At 33.3% G+C, this 14285-nt stretch overlaps 1 protein-coding gene across 2 annotated transcripts; it reads right to left on the bottom strand.

The window, feature by feature from the left end:
* Positions 1-6145: 6145 nt before the first annotated feature.
* Positions 6146-13282, bottom strand: LOC131616729 (uncharacterized). Of its 2 annotated transcripts, none has more exons than XM_058888152.1 (9): positions 12867-13282; positions 10386-10486; positions 9931-10285; positions 8673-9539; positions 8519-8582; positions 8273-8334; positions 8065-8171; positions 7873-7960; positions 6146-6803 (listed from the first exon to the last, which is right to left on the bottom strand). In XM_058888152.1, the coding sequence occupies exons 1-9, from the start codon at positions 12999-13001 to the stop codon at positions 6483-6485; spliced, it is 2100 nt and encodes a 699-aa protein (XP_058744135.1). In that variant the 5' UTR covers positions 13002-13282; the 3' UTR covers positions 6146-6482. The 2 variants fall into 2 exon arrangements, with proteins under 2 accessions (XP_058744135.1, XP_058744136.1); XM_058888153.1 differs by having other exon boundaries at positions 8673-9518; positions 12867-13281.
* Between the last annotated feature and the right edge of the window lie 1003 nt (positions 13283-14285).

Genomic DNA, 14285 nt, shown 5'->3' with positions numbered 1-14285 from the left:
AAAAAAAAAAAAAAAGAAGGATAGAGAAGTAATTGAAGAATTTCAATTGAGCAACACAAAATTTTATTAATTTGAAAAATATTAAAATTTATATTGAAAAAGAATGTTATAGCACTTATGTAAATTCGTCACATATATTTTATAATTTTATAATATTTTAAAAATTAAAAATATAGTAATAATAACATTCACTTATTATTTTATACCAAAATTCATTTTTATAATATGTAAAAGAATTTTTTTTTTAAATTTCTTCTCTCCCCTTGCCTTCTAAATTCACAAACAAATCTAAGTAAGTGTTGGCAACTTATATATAAACATCTTGAAGTTAGTCTACTTTCAAAATTTATTACCAATTATTTATGAAAATCACGCACTAAACTTTTTTAACAATTTTTCTTCAAATAATATTTTGAACGGTTCAATAATTTTATAATGTTTTAATCATACAAATAAAATTGTAAAGTTGTTTAAAGGTACGTTATTTGTGTTATAAAACTTAAATATAGAGAGTTAAGAGGTTGAAAGGCACCATTTAGGTGAAGGAAAAGCTGAATATAGTTTCTATTTTATAGAGTAGGTGAGGAGAAATTGTATGGAGCTTTTAACCTGAAATGAGGTTGAATAACAATGTCCTTTGAATTATTCATTTTCCAAAATTTGGAACACAATTTTAAATGTAATGTAGTAGGCCTTTTATGGGTGTAATAGATGTTTATTAAAGAAATTTTGACGAAAAACTAAGTTGATTGATAATCTTAAATTTAATAAACTAAATTTCTATTTTAAAAATTTGTGTCCAAAATTATCCAACCATTACAAATTGTTTTAGAATATGATAGGATAAGACATATTGCAAACTTGAAGTATATCTTGTAATTTAATTTTTAATCTAAATTAGTAGTAATTTTTAGGATACATTTGATTTGAAATATTGGAAAGAACATATAAAGTATAAGACAATACAACAATTTTTTGTATTCTATTTTGTTTGATGATAATGCACTAAACTATTTTTGTAACTGTATTTTGTTCAGGGTCGGCCCTGGGCCAGGGCAAACAGACCCACCGCCCAGGGCCTCAAAAAAAATAGGAGCCTCAACTGAGGTTGTGGTTAAGAAATTATAATACTAAATAAATAATATATACGTATGTTAGCGAAATTATTTCAGAACATGTGCTTGTGCTTCAGCGGTATTACCATAACTCTATAGAGAGGTAATCACTAACTTAGTTAATTATACCTCAAATTAACATTTTAATTATAAAATAATGTATATAATTAAAATTTATAATGAGATTTAAAATCAAATTTTATTTTTGTAACTTTTATAATTAACTGTTATTTTTGTCATACAATTAATTTATTTACTATCACTTGTGCTTTGATTTATTATTTTTTTATCATAGAAATAAAATTCTTATCACTCAGGTAAACCTACGTATTAGGGACAATGCATGATTTACGCCTACTTTTACATTTTCTAGTCATATAATTTGGTTTTCCACAATTAAAGCAAGAGAAAACGTCACTTTTATTTCCTTGAGATGGTGGATGTTGCCTAAAAATTGGAACAATTTAGGCACTTAAAAGATTTTCATTCTTAATGTTTAATTGCTATGTATTTTTAGTGTAAAACATTTTACACTATCAATGCATCACAACCACTCAATTATTTTACTTAAAAATAAATTAAAATAGATTAATGGTGTGAAATTTCTTTATTATGAATGAGTAAAACGTTAGTTTTTTTGTTAGGGGTCTATTTTTTTTATTGCTCGAGGCCTCTAAAAAGTCGGGACCGACCCTGATTTTGTTTGACATGCTGTCATGAATTCAAATGAAATTAGTAAGTATCCAGGTGTCACAATAGAATTGGTTTATGAGAAAGTTGGGGGTAGTGAAAGAAAATAGATAGGTGTCAAGCGATCCACGTAGTGAGGGATTAAGGAGGAGCATGAGAGGCCTAATTCCTAATCGAAAATATCCCTAGATGCCATGTTGGACTGCTTCATTAGTGACCTGAAGCTCGACATACAGTGTGAAGTCATAACTCAAATCCCTCGTTCCCTTTCACGAGCCTTAGCCCTAGCCATGTTGTTTGTAGAAAAGTATAGCCCAAAAAACTCGATCCATTCCATACCCATAATTCTCCCATTTCGTCCGACCCAGCCCAATTATATGACTCGTGTGATCTATCCCTTTTGCTAGAGCTGTCAAAATGGGCTACCCGACTCTAAACGGGCCAGCCCATGCGGGCCTCGGGCTTTTCAGGGCCGGGCTCAAAAAGCCCATTTTTAAATGGGCTCCATTTTTACTATCCAGGTTCGGCCCTGTCTGGGCTGCGGGCTACCCGGCCCTAAATGGGCCTCGGCCCTAAACGGGCCTATTTTTTAAAAAATAAAATTTTCTCCTTATTTTTCTAATAACCATACAATTGCATGCAATAATACTTTTATTTATATATATATATATATATATATATATATATATATATATATATATATATATATATATATATATATATATATATATATATATTAATTTTCATATCTAAAATTACAATTTCTTAATAATCTATATAAGTTACAATTAAAATGTAAAACAACATATTAACTTAATTTCAACTATTCAAAATACATCAGAAATTATATTTAATTTTGCACACATATTAAATAACTTGTTCCAACAAATTTTAAGATATAAATATTCATGACAATTATAACTTTATAACAATTATAACAACAAACTATTATAAAATTTTATAACAATTATAATTAGATTGATGGGATATTATTTTGTAGCAAATTGTTATATATATGATTCGTACTATATCCTACCCTAAAAAATTACATCATAACTTTTTAAATCTCATTTCAACCTTATTTTTAATTAGAATACATCATGGTGTCTTTTCTATACTATCTACATAATTATATTAGGATGAAACCTTTTAGTTTGAAACTAAGTCAAACTATAAACTTTTGTTTGATATTTATACCTTTATAATACCAAGAAAAAATTAAAATACATAATACGCAAATTGTTTATAGCATACCTTTATGAATTAGGAAAGGATAATTTCTAGTTATATTAAAAAAAAACGGGCTGGTCGGCTACCCATGGCCCATACGGGTCGGCCCATATTTTTTAGGGCTTTTTAGGGCCGGGCTTAAAAAGGCCCATATGTAAATGGGCTCGAAAAATAAGGCCCAAGCCCTAATTATTTTCGGGCCTGATGGGCCGGCCCATGGGCTTCGGCCCATTTTGACAGCTCTACCTTTTGCTAACAATCCCAAACACTTGTCCTAATTTTCCAACCTCCCGTCCCTTAAACATCAACAGTATCACGCCGATAGAATGCAACTCCAGCGAGCAAAAGGGCTTTGTTACTATTGTGATGCCTAATTTTCCATCTCCCACAAGTTTCCAACAAAAACCTCTATAGCATCGCGAGGTATCGTTTTTGCGTAGCCAAACTGACGCATGACGCGCTCTGGAAGATAACATATAATGATGGTCGAGCTGGAAGTCAACCATCCAGAATACAGTGTTATCTCATCAAAGGGAACCGTCTCCCGGTGCTCTGCATAACAGTTATAACGTACATCCTCAGCAGCCATGCGATCAAGTCCGCGCCTGTAAGGATCCGGCACCTGGTTCCCTCTGCGGGCGCTGAATTTACTGGCACGCGGCATGAGCTCAATGTAGGTAGGCACCTCTCACCAGCCAATAATGTTTGGCAAGTGCTGTAGTATCCAAGCCTGAAAAAAAACACGGTTATTTTAATTTACTATCACAAATATATAATAAGTAGAAGGAAATAAGATTGTTACCACTAAAAGGGTACAGCTGCCTGCCACTGTCCTTGCCTTCCACAGGAATTCCTCTTCGAGTCTATAGTAATTGTACGCCAGTACAGTCACTCCCCAGTTGTACTCATGGATATGTGATGTATTTGATAAGTACGTCAGGTAGACGACGTCTGTGTACAACGAGCTCGTGTCCACAAAGAGCTGAGTGCCTATCAAATATAGGAAGTAACATCTCAGCGCCCGCTCTCTGTGTATATCCGCCTCCACCTCGTCGCCAGCAGCCTGATGTGCCGCAAGAAGCTCCGCATCATATAACCTCTACAAGGTGTGAAACCTCACATGCGTCCCGCGGGTCCTCTCCACCTCCTTAAGTGCGTCATCCGGATCGCACCCTAGCTCACCAGTAAGCATCTTCATTGCTTCCTTCTTTGTCAGCCTACCGTGACCAAGAAGGGTACCCTTCATAGGTAGATGCAGGAGGCATGCCACATCAGTAAGAGTGATGGTAATCTCACCATGAGGAATGTGAAATGAGGAAGTCTCTGAATGTCATCTCTCTGCAAATGCCATCAGCATCTCATTATGTATTGTCGTGTAGCCCACCTGACAGAGGTCCCTCAGGCCAGAAGCTGCTAGTACATCCTGGAACCACGGCTGGTTAGGTTGCGCAAGAGCCGCAATCTTCCGACCGTGGTTGTAGAACCTCTGCGGATCCTATCCTGATATTTTTTTTAAAAAAAAAAAGACGATTATTAATAAGCAAATTCAGAAATAGAAGAACAAAATAAAGTAATTAACAAAGAAAATTTACCTCTCCATCCCAGATACGCCTGGCTGCATGATCGTCATACCCTGTCAAAAGGGATGCGTCTATAGGATCCCCCGGGTACCAGATAGGCTCTGGCACCGGCTCATCCTCGTGTCCCTCCGAAGGTGGCTCAGCATATCCTGCATCAGCCGTCACTGGCACAGTCACAGGAGTAGAAGTAGAAAAAATTCCCCGACAACGTCTGCAGGGGGTGGCATCTATTAGAAACCCTCAGCATCATCTCGGGGCCTCTATGGTGTAGCAGTAGACGGGAAAGACCCCTCTAGTGGAACTGACGTAGACAGCCCCTCGATTGGGACAAATGAAGAAGGTTCGACTGGAACGACGTCTCCATCAGTGATCTGAGATACTACACGCGCCCGTTCACGCCGCACGGATGCGTGCTGTACAGTCCTCCCATGTATAATAATAGTAATATGAATTTGAATTTAGTGATATTCATAACAAACACGAGATGAAATTAAAACAAAATATAAAGATAGAAAATTCATGAGTCATGACTTAATCACGCTAGTCTCCATCTCGTTAGATGAAGTGATTTCTTAACATGTTCTTTGATGATTTTTGGACAAACAAAAATTAGTCTTAGTAACATGCTTAAATCTGACCGACATACTGTTTAAATATATCGGTCTCCCAATTTCATGTTGAGCAAATAGAGAAAATTTTGTTCTTAAATCATTATCATTGTCAAGTTTAAAATTGTTTCGGGAAAGACATCCATCTAAATTGAAATATAGACAACAATAATCAATATGAACCTCTATGCTAGTATCATCATATTTAAGATCATTCGGTCTTTCTTTCAACTTAAAAGTTGATTTCCATCATTAAAATAGACTACAATTAGGTTAATATTCATTTTGAGTATAATCTTTAAGAAAAATTCATAATTTTAGTATGCAAATTATCCGTGCATTCTAAACCTTGCAGATTATTATCATGCAATTTAAACGGTACAAACTATATTACCAATGTGACCTAGACAGTACAAACGTGCGGTTTAGACCAAATAATTTTTCGATTTTTTAATTAAAAATCCAAATATACAAATCTACATGTACACTTAAACAAAAATATTAATCCTGATTGATCGTCCTTGATGAACTATGGACGATTCCGATATGCAATTTATAAATAATGTACTTCTGAACATATACTGTAGAAACAATTGAGTTTGACATTTGAAGGTTGACTTCTTAAGAATTTGACAAAATGAGAGAAAAGAAAAAGGCCGAGAGGTTATGTGTGATTTAAAAATAATGTATTTCCAGATGGGTTCTGAGTAGGTATACGGATAGGTATGTGTGATGCGGAGAGGGTTAAACTTGAGAAGTAGAAAGACTTTTGAGAACATAAATGGGGAGAAGTTTTCTAAATTAAGCTGGTCAAATATAATTGTATGTCGACTTTAAGAAAGAGATCACAGGACCGACTAGCAAAGTAACCATAATAAATGCACTCATAAGTGAAAACTGAAAGCAAATTGAAAGTTATGTATGTAGTAACACCAGCAAGGACAAACTGGAACCATAGAAAGACTAAAGTATATATGTACACAATGAAGTTGAATGAAGCAATAATACGAGTAGTGTAACCTTTCTCCTTTTTCCCTCCAATTTTTCTTTCCCTAGCAATACTTACAACTTAACACAAGACTATCCAGCGACAAAAAAGACCATGTCAGAATCAACACCGAGAAACTTCTCTTCTACAGTATGTCATAATCCCAACAATTCCATCTTCATTCTAACAAAGTTCGTGTCCTTATCATCCTTGGCTTCAACAACCAGAGATGAAAAAACGTTAGTCAGTGACTATTTTTTGAAGAACTAAACTACCTGGTACTCACGCTACCATTTAGCTTAGATTCTGCTCTGACATACGTGAGACCTCGAGAAACAGGTGCAGAAATACTACTGTTATTTAAAGTTGCACCATTGTCTGATGACGTGCCTCCGCCTTGGACACCCCGCTTCCATTGCAAGCTCCTGGCACCAAATTTAATTGGGGGCCTAGGTCTAAATGCCCCAGCAATGCCTGTTGGAATGGGAGATCTGAGAAAACTTGCAGAAGGATATGGAGGTCTCTTAACTCCGCGAAGACATGGTACAGCTGGAGCATAATCTTGATGTTGTGCAGTACTTTTCCTCACAACCTGTAACAAGATTGATAGCAGAGCAGTTCAGTCACTGATTTTATTCGCTAGTGGAATAAGTCAATTTACTATCCGAACAACCATTTATTAGCTAAAATAGAACACATGTGGCTGATGAACACAATTTTAAAATTGCATTATAAACATGAGGTAGGTAAAACTATACTGCACACATTAGGAGTCATGTCCTGCGGTGGGGTCGGATCAGATCAAGCCATTAACATATATGTTTTTTATCATATGTCATAGGAAGGAACTCGGACCTTATCTACATACTTTGCAACCTTGTTTCTTTTATCATGTAGTTTTTTTAAACAACTTTATTATGGAGTTTCAACTTGCATAATTTTTATGTTAATTGGTTTTATTTAAAGTCATTTTATTTTCCATAGTCTTATGAGTTAAGTCTATAAACCCTTCACAAGTCCACAACATAGACTCTCGAGTCTGACAACCTTGGTACTGATTACTGTTCAGATTATAGTTGGCGTACGTGTGGGGATTTATAAAGCCCTTAACAAGGTAATAACCCAAGATACTGATTCTAGATGTTGGCTCCATGATTCCCAATAATTTTCTAAGTTGGATTTAAAATCTAGCTATCACCGAAATCTGATGTTGGACAATCAGATTGATTATTCAGCAATGCCATTTGGCACTACTGATGTTCCATCGACAATTCAAGCAGCAATGAATGATGATTATATTGGCCTTACAAATGTTCTACCAACATTTCAAACATCTTTTACTGAAAAAGGATAATTATAAACAACGAGTTCTTCATGAAAACTCACCTACATTTCAAACACGATTTATTGTGTATATATATATATATATATATATATATATATATATATATATATATATATATATATATATATATATATATATATATATATATACCATTCAAATGCAAGAGCACATGTTAGTGACGCAATGAAAAGCTTATCAGTATCATATTGCAACTATCTAATCAATTTAAAGAGATACAAACTATAGAGGAAAACCAAACATGAATAATTATGAGGAAAGCCTCCAGATAACTAAAGTACTACGCAGACATCAATACCTTAAGAATACGTGACATGAAGGAAGTCCCATCCAATGATAATGCATTATCTGCTGCTTCTTTATGCATGAACTCCACATAAACTGCACTGCTTCAAAAAAAGTGAAATGATATAGAGAGAAATACCGAAATCTTGAACATAGTCATAAACACATAAACATATAATGTGCAAGAACATCTGAAACTTCTTACCCTTTTGGCTGCCCTGTTATTGAATCAGTAACTATAACAGCTTTTAGTACTTCCCCAAATTTATTAAAATGCCGACATATGGCATCTTTGGTAGCAGCAAAATGAACCTGAGAAGATCAATATGCAACTTCAGAAAGTGAACAAGTTCTATTCCTGCCTAACCCCAAAGTGCCTACCCAACCCATAACAAAGGAGCATGAGTTATTACATTGCTGGCAAAAATGGTTCGAGAATCAGCATCAAATAACGGACAACTGGCGGCACTTGAACCTGAGAACATAAAAGCTCAAGAAAATGATGCAACTTTAGATAAATAAATTAGAAATGACAAATCTATTATGTAGTGATAAAATAACAGAAAAGTTAGTAATATTTGTGTCCTACACCAAAAATATATTTTCCACAGTCCTACGGTAAGCAGGGAGCTTTGATGCAAAAGAAATTTAGAACATACCGGTGCCGGGAGTTGATGGCTGTGCCTTCTGAGTCTCTTTCAGCAAATTCAAAGTAGGTTTCACCTGTTAACGCCATAAGCTAACACCATCAATGAAAATGAGCTAAAAGAAACTCCAAGTGTCATTAGACTGTATACAAGTAAAACAACTCACTTTTCCATTGTCAACTTTCAGCGTTTTAGCATTCTCATTCACCATTCTCAGGCCAGATCTTGGAGCTCCAATTCCACTGTTTAAAGTTTTATAACCAGATAATTCTGCAACCTCTCTTGGTTTCTGGTATTGAGCTGGAACTGGTGGATTCCAAGCATTTACATTAACAGAAATATTCACTATCTTGGAAGTGTTGGGTGCAGCAGCAGATTGCTCCTGGTTTCTATTCTTTTTTAGAAGCATTCTATTGTTGTCATTTTTTGCTACATTATAGTGCACCATCAGTGAATCCTCGCCCCTCTTTCCACCAGAAGAACTCAACTGAGAAACTCTACCCACCCTATTATCTGTGAAATTAACATCATCAAACCCTTCATTGTCTGAAGAAGAATTGGAAGAAAACCCAGTTTCATGTTCCAACATTGTCATATTTGCAGCATACTGATCACCATAGTCTTTTTCTTTATGATACAGTAATGGGCTTTGCTCCTGATATTGGTTATCTTCAAGTTGCAAGTTACCATATGATGGGTACATGTCACAACCAATCCGATCAAATACACTTCTTGAGGGTTGTAACTTTACAACATCTTCAGCAGCTTCTTCCACGGCCTTAAACAATGTCGCCATGGGGTTTGCCACTCTGGAAATAGTCTGCATCCTGTGAGGATGTTCAACCATAGATGACTCAACAGAGGATGAAGAAACTACAGAACGGAGACGCTTTAAAGAGGGCTCCACTGATGAGCCCAAATTAGATGGCCTGGAAGTAGCCACTGCATCTCGCACTGCAAACTGAAGCAGCCGTCGAGGAGCATCAACAGTTACTTGTGAAACCGAATCCCTCTGCCAAAGGTACTTGGTAAGCTAGACGCTTGAAAGCATAAAATCAAGATGTATTACTCATTTATACAATAACAAAAATGGACAAAGAAGTTAAGTTAACAAGGAAAATAGAACTGTACTAAAATTCTATTCAAATAGCCTGCAATTTAATCACTCGTCATTGAATCTAAAAGAACATGAGTACAGATAAACAATAAGTGATGGGGCTAATTTATTTATTCAAGACACCTCCAAAATGCAAGGAGTGTCCAAATCAAGTGAAAATAAAACCATTAAAGGAAATATTGTTTTAAATTTGTTGCATAAACAAGTCACTTCTAGCATACATGATAAACTCATTATTAGTGTTGAAATTTTACTAGAAGAACTAGGATATAAAATGTCTAAGAATGATATCATTAGTGGTTCAAACCTTAGTCTTCTGCTCTTCAAAAGCACAACCTCTTTTCCTTTGAACAGGTGGTGCAGGAGATGGTGGCCGTGGCCTTGGAGCACGGTTAACTTTAGATTGGACTTTTTTGTCTAAATGCATACAGTCAACCACAAAGCTCTGCAGGGGTGGTGCTTCAGCTTCTCTACACACTAACCCTTTCCAATCTCTGTTACGGCGACTTCTAGACTTTACTCTTTCTGATTTTGAATTCAAATTCTGAAAACCATCATCTCCGGCTTGGACCTTTGATATAAGCTTGCTTTTGGGAGCTTCATCCTGCAATCCTATAGATTCTACATATAAATCTATATTCAAAGCCAAATGATCCCACAGCCTGTTAACAAGAATCATGATTGTAACTTGTAAGTACTACATTGCTAGCAGTCACATCAAATTTACTGGTATCCATCAAACAGGGGCTAAACAGAAGTTACCAGGATACAAAAGAATCACTGTCCTCCCCCAAAAAAACATTCAACTTATTCTTTGCATGATCTTTGCCCCTACCATTCCTCAGTAACACAATAACATAATCCTGCCAGTGCATTAAGTGAACTTCAATTTTCATTTGTAATAACAAATAGTTTACATCAATAAAGCCAATTCTTTCATATGGAAACTGTAAAATTCCACAGTAATCTATCTTTACCCAGCCAACAAATACCACATATACAGTATTAAAAAATTAAACGAACGGGAGAAAGGTCATACTCATTCAACTAAGTCTAACATGTACCACAAATGAAATGAAAGAATGAAGAACCTTCAATTAAAAATTGGACACTTTATTTACTCGCATAGCTAAAATTTGATACACAACTAGGTGGTCACATTTTCATTGTTACACTAGCAAGGCTGGTGATTATTGACATGATGTGTTCTACAAGATAAAAAGAGTTTGTATTACTCATTTATTCTTCTCCTTCATGACTATAGAACAAGGTTTATAAAATTTATCCTTTGAATAAAACACAAGAATCCAACTGCATCATAGAGTGGTACATTTCAAAAGTACCGTTCAAGTGTAGGGGGGCACATAAACTTCCTCAAGCATAGGGATTCTATCATGATGATGGTGGTGATTCAGAATACAGGTTAAAACAGTATAGAAACCCTTCAACTATAAAAGCACATCATAACTAAGTACTTTATCATAAATTTCACAGTTGGTCCAATAAAAGAACCAATTATGAACTATATCAATATTTCTATGATATTTCAGACAACCACCCAACCTCAAAAGAAACAGCAATACCAACAGTACGTAATATAACCCAAATCATCATCCGTGACCAAGTTGAATCAACTTCATCAAGCATGACACTAATTGTTCTTAACTTCACAACTACTTTCTTGAAAGTCAAGCAGAGAGAGTACCAGCACAATGATAAAAAAAAACTAAAAACTTCTCATTTAATCAATTTATGAAAAGAGTTCTATATCTTCTGAAACCATAAACAGCTAGTGTTTTCAACTGTGTAGGGAATCATTTTAATAAATAAAAAATGCATCTGGAATGTCGATAGCATATTTTCCCAATATGAATCTTTGTTTATCCACATATAACGTTCTGTTCTTCTTAATGTAGATTATATACTCATGAATCTGTAATTTCAAGTGTCAAATTCAATCTGACTGAAACAAATATACTCCGTCCTAAAGTTACCTACATATTTTCAAAACAGGTTGACGATACTATTATCATTTTCGTATTACACATTTTAGACCATGTTTCATGAAGCTCAATATACATGAAGTTCATGAACACATGTCAGACAAAAAAGTAATCCAAATATATCCTCATCAAGAATCCATCTGAAAGTAAAACATCAGCAGGGAGGGGCATGCAGATGAAATATTTTAACAAATGTCAAAAAGTAATTAGCCTGCATTCTGCAAAACTCAGATGAATTACAAATGATAGCCTCGACTTTTAAGTTTTAATGCTTTAAGAAAAAAGATATATGTGTATTCAACAAAAATTAAAATAGATTGTATATAAAAAAATAAAAATAAAAAGTGACCTTGAGGATTGAAAGAATATATGAATTAAATTACTCGTGAGGAAAAACCTGAACTAGATGAATCTATGTTGCACTTCTACTCGTGAGAAAAAACCTGAACTAGATGAATCCCTATTGCACTTCTAAACTAATAACCCCCGAGATTTCAGTTTCATCAAATTCAAATCTTATCATCATACAAATAAATGGAGACAATCATTAATGTAGATAAAGCAAGCCCACTCTATTTTGGTCATGTTTTAACGGGGGCTTCTTAAGTCCTACCAGGCACCAGGCTACTACCATGCAATTCACTGCATAGATACGTTAAATCTGGAAGGAAACAATGACTAAGATTCATTTTAGAGAAGAAAAGAACATTAAGTCATATTCGGTTTCTATTTCGATTTTAGGATTCCATTCCTGTTTTTACATAATTTCTATCTCTAAAGTTTTGTACATAAAACAATTAACATAAATTTTTAATGATTATATGTTTTAGTGTATTCTCTATAAATCTTCTATAACAACATATCAAAAGCAGAATTATTACCTACACTCAAATCCAACAATGGTTGTAGTGACATCGTCTCCTAACCATGTATGCTATTATAGGGAAAGAAAACCGTTACAACAATTAGTAAAATGCATGATCCATACGTAGTTCATATAGATAATGCAACCTATGAAGATTCAATCCATATACATTGTCAATATAAATGTGTATTTCACCATCAATCAATCAATCACAAATTCACAATACTAGTTAACTTCAAAAATATATGACTATAATCACAATATATCAAAATTACCCTAGCAATGTATCAGAATCAAACTCATTCATGCAACACACAACATTCTAACAACACATAAGAATCCACATTGTAATAAATAGTGTGATTGAACTCGTACCACGAGTGTTTCGTCAGTGTAATTCCCCATCAACTCCTTCAGTTTCTCGTTCAATTTTTCCCTCAGAACCGTCACTCCCTCGGCGGTGAAATTGGCCTTGAACGTCCTGACATCGGAACGATCTATGCTCCCCATCTCGATCGCAAACAAATACGGTTAACCGGTGAAAAAATGGAAAGAAACCCTAAATTCAGCACTTCGATGGTTTTTCGTAGCGAAAACGAAATGGTATTGAAGCGAGAATGCGAAAGAGAAGGTAACGATTGTGAGTGGAATTTTGCGAGAAAGTGATGGAGAATGGTGAGGATGAAAAATCAAACCCTCCTGAAGAGAGGAGGGAAGTGATGAACAAACAGAGACCGGTTGAAGAATAGAGAACCTAATATACGCTCCGTTTCTTGTTGAACCCTACTGTAGTACCACAAGCATTGCGCTGCACGCGATTCTGGCTAAATAGGAATATTTTATTAATATGTCATTTTCTCATAAGGATGTCATTATTCACTAGTATCCAATATCCATTCAACTATAAATTCTTCCTATTTTATTTATTTTATTTTAAGATTGAATATACATGTGGTCCTAAATATATCAACACTAATTTTCGATTTAGACTTGGCCCCTAGAAAAAAAAATTCAGTTACCAATACATGTTTAATTGTATATATTTGCAAAGGAGTTCTATATATTAATGTTGTATTCTTTTTCAATAATATATATATATATATATATATATATATTTAATTTTATTAATATATTATTTAATAATTTATTAATGTATTATTTAATAATTTTATTAATCTATTATTTAATAAATTTAATAATTATTAATGTATTGTTTAATAATTTTATTAATGTATTATTTAATAAATTTAATAATTATTAATGTATTGTTTAACAATTTTATTAATGTATTGTTTAATTTTATTAATGTATTATTTAATAATTTATTAATGTACTATTTAATAATTTTATTAATGTATTGTTTAATTTTATTAATGTATTATTTAATAATTTATTAACCTGTAATTTATTAATATATTATTTAATAATTTTATTAATGTATTATTTAATAATTTTATTAATATATTATTTAATTTTATTAATGTATTATTTAATAATTTATTAATGTATTATTTAATAATTTTATTAACGTATTGTTTAATTTTATTAATATATTATTTAATAATTTATTAACCTGTAATTTATTAATGTATTATTTATTAATTTTATTAATGTATTATTTAATAATTTTATTAATGTATTGTTTAATTTTATTAATGTATTATTTAATAATTTATTAACCTGTATTATTTTAATAAGTTTAATTTTATTAATGTATTATTTAATAATTTATTAATGTATTATTTAATAATTTTATTAATGTATTGTTTAATTTTAATAATGTATTATCTAATA

The sequence above is a fragment of the Vicia villosa genome, linkage group LG7 (assembly GCF_029867415.1).
Source record: "Vicia villosa cultivar HV-30 ecotype Madison, WI linkage group LG7, Vvil1.0, whole genome shotgun sequence".
Classification (NCBI taxonomy): Eukaryota; Viridiplantae; Streptophyta; class Magnoliopsida; order Fabales; family Fabaceae; genus Vicia; species Vicia villosa.
This window is presented reverse-complemented; position numbering and strand designations above follow the sequence as displayed.